The 18452-nt window shown below is 40.6% G+C and overlaps 3 protein-coding genes across 7 annotated transcripts; 2 read left to right on the forward strand and 1 right to left on the reverse strand.

The window, feature by feature from the left end:
* The first annotated feature begins 47 nt into the window (after nt 1-47).
* Nucleotides 48-9616, forward strand: LOC131126453 (coiled-coil domain-containing protein 149-like). Of its 4 annotated transcripts, none has more exons than XM_058068995.1 (13): nt 48-274; nt 941-1102; nt 1184-1222; nt 1293-1400; nt 1486-1602; nt 1675-1847; nt 1986-2058; nt 2979-3063; nt 3195-3339; nt 4949-5025; nt 6387-6422; nt 6515-6547; nt 6631-9616. In XM_058068995.1, exons 1-13 carry the CDS (start codon nt 224-226, stop codon nt 6999-7001), a joined length of 1470 nt encoding a protein of 489 aa, XP_057924978.1. In that variant the 5' UTR covers nt 48-223; the 3' UTR covers nt 7002-9616. The 4 variants fall into 4 exon arrangements, with proteins under 4 accessions (XP_057924978.1, XP_057924988.1, XP_057924997.1 ...); XM_058069005.1 differs by having other exon boundaries at nt 6634-9616; XM_058069014.1 differs by lacking the exon at nt 6387-6422.
* Nucleotides 7692-11048, reverse strand: LOC131126466 (extracellular superoxide dismutase [Cu-Zn]-like). Of its 2 annotated transcripts, XM_058069047.1 has the most exons (3): nt 10514-11048; nt 10290-10427; nt 7692-8893 (listed from the first exon to the last, which is right to left on the reverse strand). In XM_058069047.1, exons 2-3 carry the CDS (start codon nt 10301-10303, stop codon nt 8275-8277), a joined length of 633 nt encoding a protein of 210 aa, XP_057925030.1. In that variant the 5' UTR covers nt 10304-10427; nt 10514-11048; the 3' UTR covers nt 7692-8274. The 2 variants fall into 2 exon arrangements, with proteins under 2 accessions (XP_057925030.1, XP_057925021.1); XM_058069038.1 differs by having other exon boundaries at nt 10290-11048.
* Nucleotides 10692-18219, forward strand: LOC131126437 (ATP-dependent RNA helicase DHX15). The gene is made up of 14 exons (XM_058068972.1): nt 10692-10860; nt 11453-11804; nt 11872-12065; nt 12139-12298; nt 13877-14095; nt 14182-14349; nt 14421-14507; nt 14572-14721; nt 14822-14930; nt 14996-15187; nt 16946-17068; nt 17142-17332; nt 17407-17576; nt 17665-18219. Exons 1-14 carry the CDS (start codon nt 10799-10801, stop codon nt 17780-17782), a joined length of 2295 nt encoding a protein of 764 aa, XP_057924955.1. The 5' UTR covers nt 10692-10798; the 3' UTR covers nt 17783-18219.
* Nucleotides 18220-18452: the final 233 nt, after the last annotated feature.

Consider the following 18452-nt stretch of genomic DNA (forward strand, 5'->3'; position numbering starts at 1 on the left):
GCATGTGACTTTGGAGAACGAATAGGATTGGCTGAGAATGGCACAAGAGTCCTGCTAACCGGTATGCTAATAAACCAATGCGAACAAGAACATCTCCGGTGATGCGGTCTGCGTTGTGCGTCCTGCTAATCTGTCTGGTTGATGCTTAAAACATGACACTGAACAGAAAAGAGAAGTCAATTTAATATTTAGCGTCGTGAGGGTTATTTTGTTTACGAGAGAAATGGATCCGTCTAGGAGGAGTGACGGTGAATGGCAGGGGATGGTCAACGAGGTAAAAAAAACTAACTAATATGACCACTGTTCACACCTACAGCATATATCGCAATGGCGTCCTTATTTTGATTTAGTAATTTACGGTAAAATAGCTCACATTGTTAAAGTAGTCCTCTTTTTGCCTGCAGGGCAGACACGTGAACAAGGAAGTGATTTTTTTCTTTCTCTCTTTACCTTGAATCCGCATAGACATTTTATAAAGACATGCCTGAAATCAGTGGATTCCAAACTTTGTACACCGGATATCACCTCAAAACTATTTGTTTTGCATGTGCTACTGTGCTGTTCGTTGAATTGGACTATACATTTATCTATGCAGAAGCACTGAACGCCACACATAAAACCAAAACCAAATACAGTATATTATATGTCTGCTTTTTCAGTAATTTTTCATAGTGCATTTGAATATGAGTTGTAAAATATGTCCCTTAATTATGACATTTGTCTCCTAGTGCCCCGCTCCGCTTTTACTCATGTTTTAACTGTGTATTAACCAATGAATGTTGTATTTTGGTGTGTCTTCTATTCTGTTTACTTGCTTTATTCAACTTCATTCTTCTGTAAAGTGTCTTTGAGTATTTTGAAAAGCGCTATACAAATAAAATGTATTATTATTATTAGTAGTAGTATTGATGTTTTAAATGTTATTTGGATCCGTGCGTAGTTCCTTATTTGTAAGAGCAAGTTGGAGAGTAAGAAGGAAGCTCTCCTGATCCTGTCCAAGGAGCTGGACACCTGCCAGCAGGAGAGGGATCAGTTCAAGTTGATGGCCAACCAGCTTCGAGAGCGCCACCAAGGACTCAAGAAGAAGTACAGAGAACTCATTGTAAGAGAAGATAAATGTGGACTTCTTCGTCCAAGCCAAACATGATGACGTGTGTAACTTTCTATTTTCAAAAAACAACAGGATGGAGATGTGTCTTTACCTCCCGAAAAACGCAACCAAGTAAGTGTTACCTTCAAAGCCCTGTAAGAATGAAATGTCCAAACTGAAGGACCTTTTCTTCTCCACACAGGTGAATTTAATTCAACTCCTGAGGGACTCCAGAGAAAAAAGCAATGGTCTTTGTGAGGAGGTGAAGGAGTTGAAACAACGCCTGGCGGAAGCACAGGGAGACAACAAGGTGCTGTACTTTTTTTTCCCTTAATCCATCAATATAGCATAATCTTGACTGAGCTATCAGGTTCTTATAATGTTTTTATATTCAGCTGTTAAGAATGACCATCACCAAGCAAAGGTTAGGAGATGATGAGGTGGGAGCTCGCCATTTTCCAGCACACGAGCGTGAAGACCTCGTCAAACAGCTGGAGAGAGCCAGAGAGCAGGTGAGTGCTGAGTACTGTTAACGCATCTTTTGTCAGCCCCAGTTACCTTTTGACTATTTGCTGTTTTTTTAGAATGAGGTTCTGGAGCACAGTGTGAAATCTCTCAGCGATGAGCTTCAGGACGTACGGGCAGAGCGTGACGTGTTCCAGCAGAAAGCGCATCGCCTCAACGTGGAGATGAACCACATTGTTGGGAACGGCGCAGTGCGGATTATGGACATTGATGCGCTCTGCATGGAGAACAGGTTTGTTGGGGGGGGGGGGGACCTTTATGTGTATTCTGCTCAAGCACATGAAGATACCGATGCTGAAACCTACCAAATACCTCCATCTTTCCACCCATTCTATACTGCAGCTAACAAATACCATCAACTGCTTTTTAGGTATCTGCACGATCGGCTCTGTCAACTTCAGGAAGAGGTCACCTTGCTCAAAACTAATCTGGGCAAGTACAAGGTACATGTATTGATTTTCCATTCAATATGTTACTCCGGGGGTGGCCATTTGTTTTTGACCACATTGTAAAAAATCTAATTTATGAAGAAAAGTTAAAAAGAAAAACATTGACAAAAAAGAGTTTAAAAAATGTTAGAAAAGTGTAAAGGAAAAAAACTCCATAGCTTAGCTTATCTAAATGGCTCGGCTGTAGGATTTTTCAACAATTTATATCCCCCCCCCCACATTTGTTAGATTTTTCAGTGGTGGAAAAAGTTTTGGACACCACTGCCTGACTAATAAAAGGTAACTTTTTGACATATGACATTAATGAAATGGGTGTTAAAGCAGCTGTGTGTATTCAATGAATGACAGACTTTTACAAACAGTCAAATTTTGTTTTTCCCCAACACCACGGTTTTTGTATGAATAATTTTTCGAAGAAAAATCTTGCCACAATTTTGCTTTGGTTTTGTTTTGCTTTTGTCTTGGTTATTGTACAATTGCACATAACAAAATCATCGGTTTACAGTTGTCCCTCATTGATCACGGTTATTTGGTTCATGACCTAAATATCCGCCAAGTAGGAATCATTGTTAATATAATGAATGTTTTTGTTTTAGGACTTTATAAACCCAGTTTTTTTACATTAGAGCCCTGTAAACATGAAATAACACCCCTATAGTCATATTTACCCTCCTATTATTCTTTATTTACACCATAATGCGCAAGCTCCAGAATTACTGCGGGAACATTAGAAACTACAAGATTTACATTATTTTCTTAATGGAAAAATTGCTTCAGCTTTCATCTGTTTCATTGGTTTTTGTCTTTTGAAAGGTAAGATACACTTTCTACCTATAGGGGAGCCCTAAAGCTATTCAAATGTAAATTGTAATTATTCTTCATACTGATATTTTTCCTATTTGACCTCATCTCAGAGTGCATTGGAGTGCAGAAAGAACATCAAAGCATGTGGGAAGCCCAACAGTAGTGCACTCACCGGAGTGCTCTCAGCCAAACAAGGTTGCATTTCATTTCATACACACGCTCATGACTTGTATACATATATATATATATACATATATATATATATATACATGTACATTATGTCTTCTGTACTGATGCCAAGCATCTCTGTCTGTCTGTGTGTGTAGTGAAGGAGCTGCTTTCTGAGGAAAGCGGCTGCACGTTACCTGTCACCTCCCAGTCTATCTCGGACCTCAAGTCTCTGGCCACCGCTCTCCTGGAAACCATTCACGAGAAGAACATGCTGATTCAGCACCAGCGGCAAATTAACAAGTAACAATGGCACCTCTAATTTCAACCACAATCTGTTCCTTCAATATGATTGGCTCTGAAAAGTAAATTGTTTGGTTCAGGGTCCAAACTGTCACATTCATCAATCCTTTATCATCAGTACAGGCAATGTTTATGTAAGTTATATTGCCACTTTATTTCCAAGACTAATTTGGTTCATTTTTCGTACTTTTCATACTTATCGAAATATTTAGCCAAAATACAAGTCTTAGTAATATGCACACTCGGCCTATGTCCTCATGAATACAGATATTTTAATATATGCCTTTTGGTCCCTCATCCAGATGCAAACCTAATTTCTAGCAAAAATCTTACCAGTTAAAAAAACTCTTCTGAGTGATATTTATTTTATTTTTATTTTACCTTTATTTACCCAGGCAAGCAATTTAAGAACAAATTCTTATTTACAATGCAGCCTAAACAAAGAGCAAAAGCACTTTGACAGGAGTGGGGAGTGCTGAAAATAAGAACAACATTATGTAAAATTACAAATATCAATACAGTAAATATGTACCATACACACCATACAAAAGCATGAAACAACAACATTAAAGCAATGGGATATCGCAATAGGCCTAATCAGCAAGTGCATGAGTCAGATGTAATTAGTTGCAAGTTTTGTTTAAAGGCAGAGAGAGATGTGAAGGCTTAAAGTTTTAGAGAGTTTTGTAGGGCGTTCCAGTCATTAGCTGCAGCAACCCAGAAAGCGCTGCGTCCAAAGACTGTACGAACTTTGGGGATGGCGAGTTTAATGTAATTACTGGACCTTAGATTGAAAGCAGAGTGAGAAAGACGTAAGAGGGAAGAGCGATAGAAGGGTGTGATGCCAAGTATGGTTTTGTAGATGAGCTGGAGCCAGTGACGGAGCCGTCTGGTATGGAGTGATGTCCAGTCTACCAACTTGTATAATTAAATTCAATAATTAATTTTGGGAGTAGGGGTGAGATCATGTTTCCGGTCAAAGATGATTCATTTGGTGCCTTGAGGCACCCCTTTAGTGATGATATGGGCACAACATAAAACATTTAACTTATTGAAAGCATATTACAGACAGGAAATAGTTTACTCATATCAAACAATGGATCATAGATGTAAATAAAGGATTTACAACCACTTTTCTCCAAACCTTTGAACATGGTTTAAAAGAGAGACCATCTCTCCAACAGAGGTCTTACTCTGGTGCTGGTTCCAATGTGATGCAGCCTTACAGTACATTTGCATTTACAATTTGCAATTTGACTCACCAGTGTATTTTGGGTGTTTAATTGCTAAATTTACCCATTCTTGACACATGGGTTGTTTTGTTTACTTTTGTAAACATTGTCATATATGCCCAAAATGTGTGTTATTTATTGACTTATAGCGTTGTGGTTGTGTTGATGACCCCTGATCTACTGTAATACCATATTGATGAACAGATTTATTAGATAATGTGAAGAATAAAGTCAGCTGTCAGCCAGAAAGTACATGACAGTCGATGAATGTGTTTTTATGTGAATGATTTTTTTTTTAATTTAACATGAGTGTGGGAGGAATATGTGTTCATATAAACTTAGCCTATTTACACCAATGTTTGTTTGTTTTTTTGCAGGGTTCTTGGAAATCGAGTTGCAGAGCTGGAGAAGAAGCTTAAAACTCTTGAGACGTCTGGAGTATGGAGTCTGCCAGGTAGATGCTAATATCTTTAAATATCAAATATCATTAATGACTTTTAACTTGACTTGTACAGGATTTGGGACTCGAACTTTAGTCTGATGACTTGAAAATAGATTTTCGGTGAAAATGTGCCCCCATTTGAAGTATTCTACTAATGTGATTATTATGTCATTCCAACCAAGCCAGTAAATTTGCCCACAGCATCTGCATCATTAAATATTTCTGCTAAATCAGGTTTAAAAACAAACAATGAGGGTTTGGATTACATTTCTGGATGTAACATGCAACCGACGATTAGTTCATTTGCATTTGCAAATTATGAGGTCATAAACAAAAAAACAAACTGCTGTGTGCAAAAACTGCCGCACGGGAAGCGACAACTTTAAACTTTGTTGGGCATCTATTGCACAAAGAATGGTAAGTTTGGACCGATACCTGTTCTGAGGTATTACTTTGGGTATCACTAGCTTAGCATCTATTTATTTACAAAAAATGTCAAAGAGTGTAAACACTGAATGAAGACTATGATCTTTCTATCGTACTGTATGCATGTGAACACATCTTCTCACTTCTTATACTGCATGTTGTTCTCTAATGACTTTTAAACACGTGTGCGTGCACACACACAAAATTAATTAGGTAGGACGATTATATCTTGAAGGTAATTTGCTGTACTGGTTTGTACTGCAACTAGCTTTGTGGTTTAATCAAGTATAATCTGTTAGGCCGTGGTTGGACTAAGTCAATATGAACCAAACACAAACAGTTAGTGGTTGACCACCTTTTTTCTGATGTGTGTGCGTGTGTGAATAGCTTGGTTTGCCTAAAACACAAAGAAAATGGGTCTGCTTTCATGGCTGACTATAGAAATTTAAAAATATTCACATTTGAGAAGCTGAAATAAGTTGATATGTACAACTTTAAATTAAAGAAATATTAATTGATTACTAAAATAGTTGTTGATTAATTGGATAATCGATTAATCATTGATTAATTGTTGTAATAGTTGTACTAACAATATAGACATTCTGCTTATAAAATAGATAATCTGGATATAATAATAGATAATCTATCAGTCAAAGGTTTGGACATCTGTGTCGAAGCCTTTGACTGGTACTGTATTTAACAGAGGAGCAAACAAAGATCATCTAAATGAAAGAAGTATCGCCCCTACCACGGGTCTGAAGAGTAAAAATAAAAAAAAAAAGTATTTTAAAGTATGTATTTTTTAGACTGTAAATAGTACACAGACTACTCCTTGTGTCAGCTCGGGCTACACTAGTATTTGGATGACTGGCCATTCCACCCACAAAAGTGACAAAGGACGGAGGTGACTAATTCTTTCCTCTCCTCTTTGTTTCTTGCTCCCGAAGGCCTCACTTACCACGTGTCTGTGGGCATTTGTGGAAGTATGTTTCTCTCTGGTTTTCTCCTCATGATACCTTTCATGTTACATGCTTTGCAACATATGAAGACAAGTAACATTTTCTCTTCACAATAGAGCTGAAAGACCTACAAGCAAACAGCGCAACAGGTTAGAAATAAGATGATGGTCAAGATGTTGATATTTTTTCTTAAGGTGTGTTTCAGTGCGTGTGTGTGTGTGTCTTGTCAAAGGAGAGTCGCAAAACGAGGGCCAGCAGAAATCATCAGGACTTCTAACACAAGACAGCAGAACACCAGCAGAACCTCCTGAGACATCACCACCACCATTGTCATCAGAGGAGGAGCCAGTCAGCCATCAGACCAGCAGGGATGAGGTTCCTGAAGGTGATATGAACATGCCCATCGTGCCAACACCTTCAGAGCAACCCTCAGTGACATGTGAGGTCACCGAAGGAAGAAGAGGAGGAGAGAAAGACAAAGAGGGAGTAGAAAGTGGAGAAACGGAATGTTTCATTGTAGATGAATGTGTCGCCGAGGAGCAAGACATGCAGCGAGAGCAGGAGTTTGCTGAAGGGACAGACGGTACAGCACCTTCTGTTTGACACTGTGGTAAAAACAAGACAATTACCCCCATACATTCCAGGATCCTTTTAGAACAGGGTCACCAACCCGTCAATCGATCGTTGGGACTTCGCTGGTCTATCACGAGAATATTGGGAAACAAAATCTATTATTACAGTACACCAGTGCCACCCTCTCCCACAGAGTGGCCAACAGGCATGTATTTTGACCACTAAACACGGGCGTCCGCCTCGCCGCCCTCCAGCCACGCAACCCACAGGTTCTAGCCTGAAGCCCAGACCTCAAAATCTGTCCGTCGGTACCAGCGCATGTTCACGTCTGACACTAGGAATCTTGGCCTCAAAAAGGTTGGTGACCACTGTTTAGAAACGTCCATCCCTTCAGCCATCATTTGCTAAGGTAACAGCAGCCAGGGACAGGACACTCCCAACAATACAACTCACTACAAAGCAAACAGGCAAACAAACAGGCAATCATTATGGACACAGAAGATGGAACATGAAATGATGTTATGTAGCAAATGGGGACAGGTGTAAAAATAATCCACATCTTGATGGAAAATGGGGCACACTGCGTTGCTGCAACCGCTACAGTCGTCTGTGGTTGTAAGACAAAAACATGTAAAAACAGGTCTTGAAAAAGGTGGTCCACTTTATATTGAATGTAATTTTACAAATGGGTCACAATCCACTTACCACTCAAAAAAGACATCAAATTTAAATCCACTTTTATTCCAAACATATTCAATTCAAATGCATACTTTACAGAAAACTTTTATGATGCCAAATTTATAGCACTGGTCATTGTTGTGGTGAAAGTATTAACTCTAACTCTATTAAGTCTAGCTCTGCTGTATATCTACTTTGTTTGGAAAATACATCAAATTCTGCATAATACAGTACAGAGTGGGTCATAAGTTTCCATTTCGATTCATTCATATTGAACAACTGTTTTTATTTATATCATATGTTGTATATGATTACCATTGTTTTGATGACTTTGTGTGTTTTACACTGTTCATTAACTTGCATTAGCACAGTCGAAGTTATGGATGTTTATAATGGCATTGGTGATACGTTCCTTGAGATGAATAATGTTTCGTATCTTCAACTGATATACCATGACCTTCAAGTGCCCCATAGAGCTTTAAAATATATATATATATCAATCTTATGGCCCACCCTGTAGTTTTCATACTGGTTTGTTGAGTCTAAAAAGCAGAAAGACCAAGATTCATGTCCTGAAGTTAAATACGTTATGAGCTAGTTATAGAAGATCTACAATAATATGGAATTAAATTCCTTGCACACGCTTATTGATCTGTGGATAGTACATATTCCAGAGATTGGGAGAGGAAATGCCAATAATGCAGCAGCCCAGCCTGCGACCTGCATTTCCATGCAGCAGACTGCCAGCATCTCCCCCTTGACCAAAGTCATCCCTCCTCTCATGGACCACCACTGCTCTTCCAAGCACAGACAACCCCCCAAACAGTGTGGCCTCAGACTCCAACATTGCATAGATTTTGCCTTGATGGGGAGCAAAGTGTCCAAAATCTCCAGGGTGGTTAGGGTGATCAACACTTAGGGGGTTGTAGTGTCCCCCGGTGGAATCGCACCCCTGTTGCAGATCTCCGTACTGGTGGATGTGCACCGCCCTTGGCTCGCTCCCCCCGGGGAAACCGTGAAAGCCGAGTAGGACTTTGAGCTTTCCGTGAGGATAATCCTGCTTGAACAGGACTTGGCCGTAGACTTTGGGTAAACCCTCAGCCAGCGAGGAGCTTGGTCTCATCTTACAGGCTGCATACAAGGTACCATTGTTCTGTGGGACCTCTGGTGGAGCCAAAGTGTCGCTGTCACCTGAGACACATTGGAAGACAACCAGCACAAGCAGCACTGCTATATGCATTGACCTGGAAGACATCAAAACACATTTAACTATATACTCTATAGTCCATAGTTCATCCATCCTCACTAGGGTCGCCTATCCCAGCTGATTCGTGGTGAGACGGGGTACACCCTGAACTGGTTGCCAGTCAATACCAGGCTACTGAAAAGTCAAACCTCCTACTAAATCAGCCAATGAACCCATAGCAAATAATCTAAGTGAATGTATTTGTTCCAGGAAGTTAACCACTGTATAATAAAATTAAAAGCAACTAAAAATGAGGGTGGCTGCACGGTGGTTGAGTGGTTAGCGTACAGACCTCACAGCTAGGAGACCAGGGTTTGATTCCACCCTCAGCCATCTCTGTGTGGAGTTTGCATGTTCCTCCCACATTCCAAAAACATGCTAGGTTAATTGGCGACTCCAAATTGTCCATAGGTATGAGTGTGAGTGTGAATGGTTGTTTGTCTATATGTGCCCTGTTATTGGCTTGCGACCAGTCCAGGGTGTACCCCGCCTCTCACCCAAAGACAGCTGGGATAGGCTCCAGCACCCCCCACGACCCTCGTGAGGAAAAGCAGTAGAAAATGAATGAATAAAAATGAGGGTAAAACAAAGCACATGCTGTTGGATCACATACATTTAATACCAGAAATACTCCAAATAACGCTTCTATTTTATTAACTCTACAACTCTAGTAAAACAATTACTGTTACTGCCATGTTGTGCAATGTACTTAATAAATGACCATGTGGTCAAAGAGAGCTAAGTCTTGTCATTTTATAAAGTTTTATACAATGGGTTTTCCTCCTTAAAAGTAACACTCCAATTGTCGCCAGCGTTCAGGTAAACACACACCCCTTTATAATCTGTCCGTTGATAATTATTTGATGATTTAACATTTTTAACTGACATGCAAATGTCAAGAGAAGTAAACAGCTGTTTCCTTTGAAGACACCTAATGAAGAGGGAGCAGATGTTTACAGAGGGATACTGTCACCTAGTGGCGTTTTATAGGTATTGCATGGACATAAGAACAGGCTTCGTAGTTTCTGTATGTAATGTTATCCAAAGTGATCCAACATTATTGGTACTGAAGAATATGCACAGTGTTTTGTACAAAAAAAACAAGAGTGCCTGCTAGAAATTTGCCGTTATGCTAGATGCTACAGGCTTTTTATTTTAGCATCTGAATTTAATCAGTTGCATTGGTCATATTGCAGGTAGTTAAATATCATACATACATATTACACATTATTATCATCGATGCATTGATTGTACATTCGTTCGATAGGCAAAGAAGAATGAAAAAGATGCCACCATATGGAGGATGCCCCAAGTGACAAAAAGTTACAAAATTATGGACAAGTGTGTATTGTGTATAAGTTAATATTATTATAAAGTAAATGCTATAAACTCACCACTGTTGATGCATAGTATCAAAAACCGACAAGCAAAAAACGAAGATCCAGTACAGACACCGTGAGACGAAGAAAAGTATAAGGTTTAAAGAAAGAAAAAAATCATTGTTGTATAAGCCAGTCAGTGGGCGTCGCTTGCTGAGGGTGGAGCACATAACTGTTTACTTTTCATATTACTGTTTACATATAACATTCGGAACGTAACTCAGAAAATGATGACTTACTAAAATGTGATATCGATTTAGTAGTCCGTATTATGTTAGGGGAGGGTGTATTTCAAGCACAAAAACAATAACGTGACAATAGTTCTCAATATGTGCTATGGAGGGGTAGTGTTTCAACTCCCGGACAGCAGGTGGCGGTAACGTACCCCATTTGCTTACGAAACTCTACAACCAAATTCAAACGAGTAAACGCCATAATCAGGAAACCGAGGAGTTGGATTCAAACCGGTAGATAGTGGCCGCTGTTATTGATAATCAAAAGCCAGGTGTTATTCTCTCCTAAAGATGTCCAAAAGACATCGTTTGGATTTGGGTGATGACTACGCCAGCAAGAAGCGGTCTGAAGGGTAACGGCAGTTCTCACTAATATGTCGATTTTAAACCAGTTACGCTCGTGCGGACTGCTGCTAGTTGGCTAAAAGCCTCCGGAGTGATTTTAAATGGGTGTCGAGACAATATAGCTAACGTTAGCGGGTAATGGTGTAGCTGTATACTCGGGTACAAGCCATTGAAATAACTTTTAATCCAATCAGGTAAATATATTCACTCTAGATACACATATTTAGGATGGACATCATTAGCTAGCATCACCCTTACTGACTGAGGCACGTGTGTGCAAGTTAGCGGTATGCTAGCAACCGTACCCTGCTTGCTAACTAGCTAGCTATCTGGCTAACACAAGCAGCAAATAACATAATGTATTTACATATATTTAAAATCTGTCGAGCGATCTTAATTCTTCATCACACAATAGTAATAATAACAGTAATAATTTAAAATGCTATTAATGTAGCCCATTTGTATACAGTTAGCAGCTCATTTAATGTAGTGCTAATGGTGTCATGGCGGTCAAAGGTCAGAAACAAGTTTACATTTAAGTTACAAATAATGTGAAATTGATTTTCCAAATTGAAAATCTCACCTTTTTGACACTGACAGGCGTGACCGAGACTCAGACCGAGACCGTGGGGATCATTCCAGGGACAGGGACAGAGACCGAGACCGTGATCGTGACAGAGACAGAGACCGCGAAAGAGACGTGAAGCCTTCCATTGTGCCACCCAAAAGCACACAGCCAGCCATCATCGCCATGCCTCAGCTAAAGCAGATGGCCATGCAGCAGCAGATCAATCCCTTCACGAACCTGCCGCACACGCCGCGCTATTATGAAATCCTGAAAAAAAGGTTACAGCTTCCCGTGTGGGAGTACAAGGACAGCTTCAGCGATATCATCACGCGCCATCAGAGCTTTGTCCTTGTGGGAGAGACAGGCTCTGGAAAGACGACACAGGTGGGGGAAAACAAAACCTTTTTTTATTTTAGCTTTAAATGTATTAAACCTTTGCGTTTACCCACAGATCCCTCAGTGGTGTGTGGACATGGTGAGGAGCCTGCCTGGGCCAAAAAGGGCTGTGGCCTGTACTCAACCAAGGAGAGTGGCGGCAATGAGCGTGGCCCAAAGAGTGGCAGACGAAATGGATGTCATGCTCGGACAGGAAGTGGGCTACTCCATCCGATTTGAAGACTGTAGCTCTGCTAAAACAATACTGAAGTATGTAGTGTTTATTGTACACTTGTACAGTTTATTATAGACACAGTAACATTGTCTCACCTATTCCCTACAGGTACATGACGGACGGTATGTTGCTAAGAGAGGCCATGAACGACCCATTGCTGGAGCGATACGGAGTGATCATTTTAGACGAAGCCCACGAGCGAACACTGGCCACTGATATTCTGATGGGAGTGCTGAAGGAGGTGGTGCGGCAACGATCAGATCTGAAGGTGTGTGTTCACATAGGCAAACTTTTAATTGCACTCTATTGCACACCTTCATCCCCAAATAATCATACCCTGGGCACCTTTTGACTTAATGGACCCACATTATACTATTTTCAGTCTAAGTCATGAAGTACCACGATAGTGTAATTTAAATGGGCTTCCCATAATTTAGCTTTTTTTCTACAGTTAAGACGTTTTGCAAGTAAGCCATACTTGGAACACAATGTTTTGTGTGTGTGTGTGTGTGGCTTTAATGCAAATAAGCTGCGTATGTTCACACCTCTGACAGTGTGTGGCTCCAAAAAATGCTACTTCAGGACGCATTTTTGTACCCAATGCTGACTTGAATATGCCTGTACGTTTAACTGCTCTCCAGGTACGCATTGCGTTGCATTTCGCCGGTATCAGTTTTGAGTTTAACCACTTAAACCTGAGTAATATTCCTGTGTAGAACCAGCGAATGCAACATTGGCTTGTTTCTCTACGTGCAAACTTTCAGGCGTAGTGTGACACGCACCTCCAAAAGAAACTTTAACCTCATGGACCCTAAAGACTGTGATTGGTTTGCATTATTGTACATTACGTGTATCCCACCTGTTCAATTTTGCGATAAAATTGGCTATTGCATATAATGCATTGATTAGTTCGAGCTGCAATAACTGTCTTCCTCTATTTAATGACCATTGTCCGCTTGTGATGAAGGAAACTACTAAGCTAAACAGTCAACAGTAGTTGTAGTTGCTTACAGAGGCGATGCCATGTCATGATCTTAACCCTGATGAAGAGGTAGTAAAGCATCCAAGGAGACTACTAAAAGGTCTGTTCAGAATGGCCAGCATTGACTGTGAGTTGGTCTGAACCTGGGAAGGGTAGCTGAGGGACTCTGTGTCTTGGCTGCTCAGCCTTTCCACGTTTCCTCAGTTTGCCAGAAAGAGAAAATATCATCTAGCAAATTAGGGGACCTTTTTAAAATGGCTTGTTTAATTGTAGGACTATCTGATAATATTGATGGATGTTATTGGCTGATACTGGAATTATAATTGATTTAGCTTTATGTTGGTATCGGCGTTTCTGCTGATAATGATTTTGTTGTGCAAGTGATGTGCTCCACACAGCAACAAGCTTGGTAGCTCAGAAAAGTCAAAGTTTCACCTTTGCATTGCAAATACGGTATGCAATTTGCAAATAAAGCACTGGTTATGCGGGGATTGGAACTTCAAATCTTCAAAATAAAATAAAAAACTCTTAATGCACAAAATAATAATCAAACATACTTATTTGTTCATATAATGCACACAGAGCATTGCGTGTGTCCCTTTTGCTCCATTAGCTTTGCACTGTTTAGGTGCTAATTGTTTTTCATTTTTATTCACAATTGGTGTACCCCAGGGGATACGTGCACCCCACTTTGGGAACCCAAGTGCTGGACTATATAATTATATGGGATATCGGCAAAAAGCCAATATTGTGTATGTTACGTTTGGCGTCTTTTAGCTGGAAGTGACACAATAAAGGTACAAATACTCTTAAGAGAATCCCGGATAGTCTAAATGTTGATAAATGTTTGCTTTTGTTTGTTAGGTTATTGTTATGAGTGCCACATTGGATGCCGGGAAGTTCCAGGTGTACTTTGACAGCTGCCCCCTGCTGACCATTCCTGGTCGCACACACCCAGTGGAGATCTTCTACACACCTGAGCCAGAGCGAGACTACCTTGAGGCCGCCATTCGCACCGTCATCCAGATTCACATGTGTGAGGAAGATGAGGGTGATTGTCTTCTCTTTCTCACAGGTCAAGAGGTATATGACTTAATACTTGTCGGAATAACCTACATTCTTCGTCATAATCCCATGCAGAAACATCACAATGTTTTCTTTCTCCACAGGAAATTGATGAAGCGTGCAAACGCATCAAGCGTGAGGTCGATGACCTTGGCCCTGAAGTTGGAGACATCAAAATCATTCCATTGTATTCCACATTACCGCCACAGCAGCAGCAAAGGATCTTCGAGCCACCACCTCCAAGGAAGCCCAATGGTGCAATAGGAAGAAAGGTATATATCTTAAGACTTTTAGGTTAATAATCATCACGTGTTATTGTTTTACTAACAGTTGTATTTAATAGGTTGTGGTGTCAACAAACATTGCTGAGACTTCTCTGACAATTGACGGCGTCGTGTTTGTTATTGATCCCGGCTTCGCCAAACAGAAGGTGAGCAGAGTCGAGCAGAATGTTTTAGAATCGTGTCACACTAACATGAATGTAAAATACGCAGGTGTACAACCCCCGCATCAGAGTGGAGTCTTTGCTGGTCACCGCCATCAGTAAGGCGTCTGCCCAACAGAGGGCGGGACGAGCTGGCAGAACCCGTCCAGGGAAATGCTTCCGCCTCTACACGGAAAAAGCCTATAAAACGGAGATGCAGGTGAACTCACATCTTCACTCATTTTGAGACTGCTGTCTTTCTAGAACAATATTCACTGTAGTCGTGTGGGCCCACCCCCAACCCCCCGCTCCTTTATCAGGATAACACGTACCCAGAAATCCTGCGTTCCAACTTGGGGTCAGTGGTCTTGCAGCTGAAAAAGCTGGGCATTGATGACCTTGTGCACTTTGACTTCATGGATCCACCAGGTGAGAGCGACAAGCTCCCTAATCTAGCATGGCCTGCTCACTCTATGATCTCCATCTCCCCGTAGCTCCCGAAACACTGATGAGAGCCCTGGAGCTGCTCAACTATTTGGCCGCCCTCAACGATGACGGTGACTTGACCGAGCTGGGTTCCATGATGGCGGAGTTCCCTTTGGACCCCCAACTGGCCAAGATGGTCATCGCTAGCTGCGAGTTCAACTGCTCCAACGAGATCCTTTCCATTACTGCCATGCTGTCAGGTAATGCCCAAGATTGGGCTGGCACAGACTCCCTGGCGAATCCTGATCTATTCACACCGCTCAAAAGGGTCCCAAAACACGCAAGACTGTTAATTATACAGTATAAAATATGAATTTTGTTGTTTAAGCTTATTTCAATACATTTTAAACATCCAAGGCTACTCCAGTACAATTAAGTGATACCAAAGGGTTTATGATGAGAAAGGCATCAAGTTAGCTGATATAATATAAATTGGGAGTCTGCTCAATACATTGGAACAAAGTAGAGCACAATATGTTTCAACACAGGATGTTTTTCAAGTGATTTCCAAACAGTTTATTATCCCTTCTATATAATATAATGTAATGTGAATTAATTTGTTCCAGGCTTATTTATCTGTACAGGCAATGCTTTAAATCTCGAACATTGCTAACGTTGTACAAGTATAAACAGAACTTAACCATGGTATAATAAAACTAAACATCAACATACTATTTATGCAAGCATCTCCTTGCATACATATTTAATTGGATTGCTCGTATACTGAACAGTCAGCCTTCATTTGTCACGAGAAAATTTATGTTTATAAAGTTTATGGTTATAAGCATGCATCTCCTCCATCACTGATATTGTTGTGTATTGGCATCGCAAAACAAGCCAAAGAGGGAAAAAATCCTTTAGATCAGAAAAAAATTAATTACTGTGAATGCATTTTTTTTTTCACATGGAAGGTCCGAACCTCATTTTGCCGTAAATTTTGTCAGACGATCTCATTTGAATATGACATTTCTGCACTTCTCGCTATTGTTTCATTACAACATAATTAACTTGGCATCTGCTTCACATCATGAAAGAAAAACAACCGAATTTCACAGAAATGGTTAAAGGCTTTAACGGTACAAACAGTGAAATCAACACAAGTTTATATTTTAAGTTAAAATTGCACTTGTTCCCAGAAAAACAAATTTAATGTCCTTAAAGAGAAAACTACATCCTCTGTTTTAAAGATATTCTGGTTATTGTTGATTTTGCTTGATTTTGGTCACACAATTCTTCTTTGTAGTAAGTTCTCTGCAGCAGGCACACTCCTTTACAACTCTCCCATTAGTGAAGGATGTTTTTGTTTTGCCCCGGTAGCCATACAATCTGTAGTGAACACTCATTTGCATCTTGCTGTGCTGTAAATGAATGTGTTATGGCTGCAGATTTGTCTCTCTGGGCTCTACATTATGTAATTATCTGCACTCTCATGTCAAACTTCGGTATATACCTTTTAAGGAAGCCATGTTTCTCTTTTTCACTTCTCTGCAAGTAAACTATTTCATTGGCTCATTTTGCTTGACATCACCACGTTTCCATCACGTAACCGTAATATCTGAAGTAATTTGCTGCAGCAATCGGTCTGCGAACATGATTATATGTTAATATATTAGAGTTCCCATTCACTTTAATTGATCATAGGTCCGTAAGGGGCCATCAATGGGTCTGTATCCTCGCATTTGATTATGGCTGCTTTATTATTAGATGACTTTCGGCTGTTCCACTCTAATTTAAAGTTCAGCTCTTTTATTATATATATTTTCAGTTAAATGGTTACAACTTTGGGAATACTAAAGCCAACCCACCCTACCCCTCTAAGCTAAGACTGCTCTCAATAGAGCGTGTGGTGGTGCGACGACCCGCACCCTAGCATCTTAGCAGCTTGTCTCCATTGTTCTGTGAATGCTTGACTCATCCCTGTGGGCGGCTTTGTTGGGGCCCATACCAACCTTGTTTAGTCCCACAGTGTTTTGTGCGCCCTACGGAGGCCAAGAAGGCGGCGGATGAGTCCAAGATGAGGTTCGCCCACATCGACGGCGACCACCTGACTCTACTCAACGTGTACCACGCCTTCAAGCAAAGTGAGCATCAGCCGCAATGAATCAGAACGATCTTGCAAGTACCAGCTCTCAATATCTTGTTTGTCCCCTCCAGACCACGAGGCTAACCAGTGGTGCTATGACAACTTCGTCAACTACCGCTCGTTGATGTCTGCCGACAACGTGCGGCAGCAGCTGTCCAGGATCATGGACCGCTTCAACCTGCCCCGCAGGAGCACTGAGTTCACCAGTCGAGATTACTACATCAACATCCGCAGGGCGCTCTGCACCGGCTTCTTCATGCAGGTGAGCATTTTTTCGTCTTCTGTCACGTCGAGATTCTTTGTGCGGTACTGATGTTGTTGGGTCCATCTCTGCAGGTTGCGCATCTGGAGCGCACGGGTCATTACCTCACAGTCAAAGACAACCAAGTGGTCCAACTGCACCCATCTACAGTCCTGGACCACAAGCCTGAATGGGTGCTCTACAACGAGTTTGTCCTCACCACCAAAAACTACATTCGCACTTGCACAGATATTAAACCAGAATGGTAAGTCCTGATGGAGACTGTAATGAATGACTATAATGAAGTCCGTAAGTTAAAATGATGTCATCGTTTTTACCCTTTTGTGTTCCAGGTTGGTGAAGATTGCTCCCCAGTACTATGAAATGAGTAACTTCCCACAATGTGAAGCTAAAAGACAGCTGGAGCGAATCATTGCCAAATTAGAGAGCAAAGAGTATTCCCAGTACTAAACAATAATCAAGTGTCCTGAAAAAAAAATATTGCATACCTTACTTTTAGATCTTTCTGTGTCATTGTATCTTAAACTGTTCACTATTTAGCCTTTTTTTTTTTAAATATTTTGTTGGCTTTCTGTTTCTTCCCTCGCCATCAATGTCCATTCTCCAAGTGAAAGGCAAGAATTAAGTGTTAGACCTTGCTATAAATATTTTCAAAAGGAATATTGTCATGTTTTCCTGTAGGGAAGTGTCGAGTGCTGGCTTTTTCTTTAATAAAGGAGCTTTGACTTAATGTATGTACAAAATGCAGTGAACCCCCAAATATTTCATTCTTGTAATTTTATTCCTCCGAAAATAGGGAGAAAATGCATCTCATTCACCATAATTCAGTGTTAATTTATTAATGCCTGATAACACAGGAAAGTGTACTCCTGCAGTTTGTTTGGTTGTCCTAAAACGCGCCATAGTTGTGTACTGAGGCAGTTTAGCTAGTGAGGTACGAGCTTTGTCCGTCGGTTAATAAAACGGCATAAGACATTAGTGTTCTACATCCATATTTATGTATATCGACTGTTTTTTCCCGTGTCACAGTATATTACTTTGGTTACAGTTACACAGTACTTCAAATATAATTTGAAAATCTCATTACCGGGCCGAGTGTATTGATTTTCAATAATCAATA

This window comes from Doryrhamphus excisus, chromosome 1, assembly GCF_030265055.1.
Source record: "Doryrhamphus excisus isolate RoL2022-K1 chromosome 1, RoL_Dexc_1.0, whole genome shotgun sequence".
Taxonomy (NCBI): Eukaryota; Metazoa; Chordata; class Actinopteri; order Syngnathiformes; family Syngnathidae; genus Doryrhamphus; species Doryrhamphus excisus.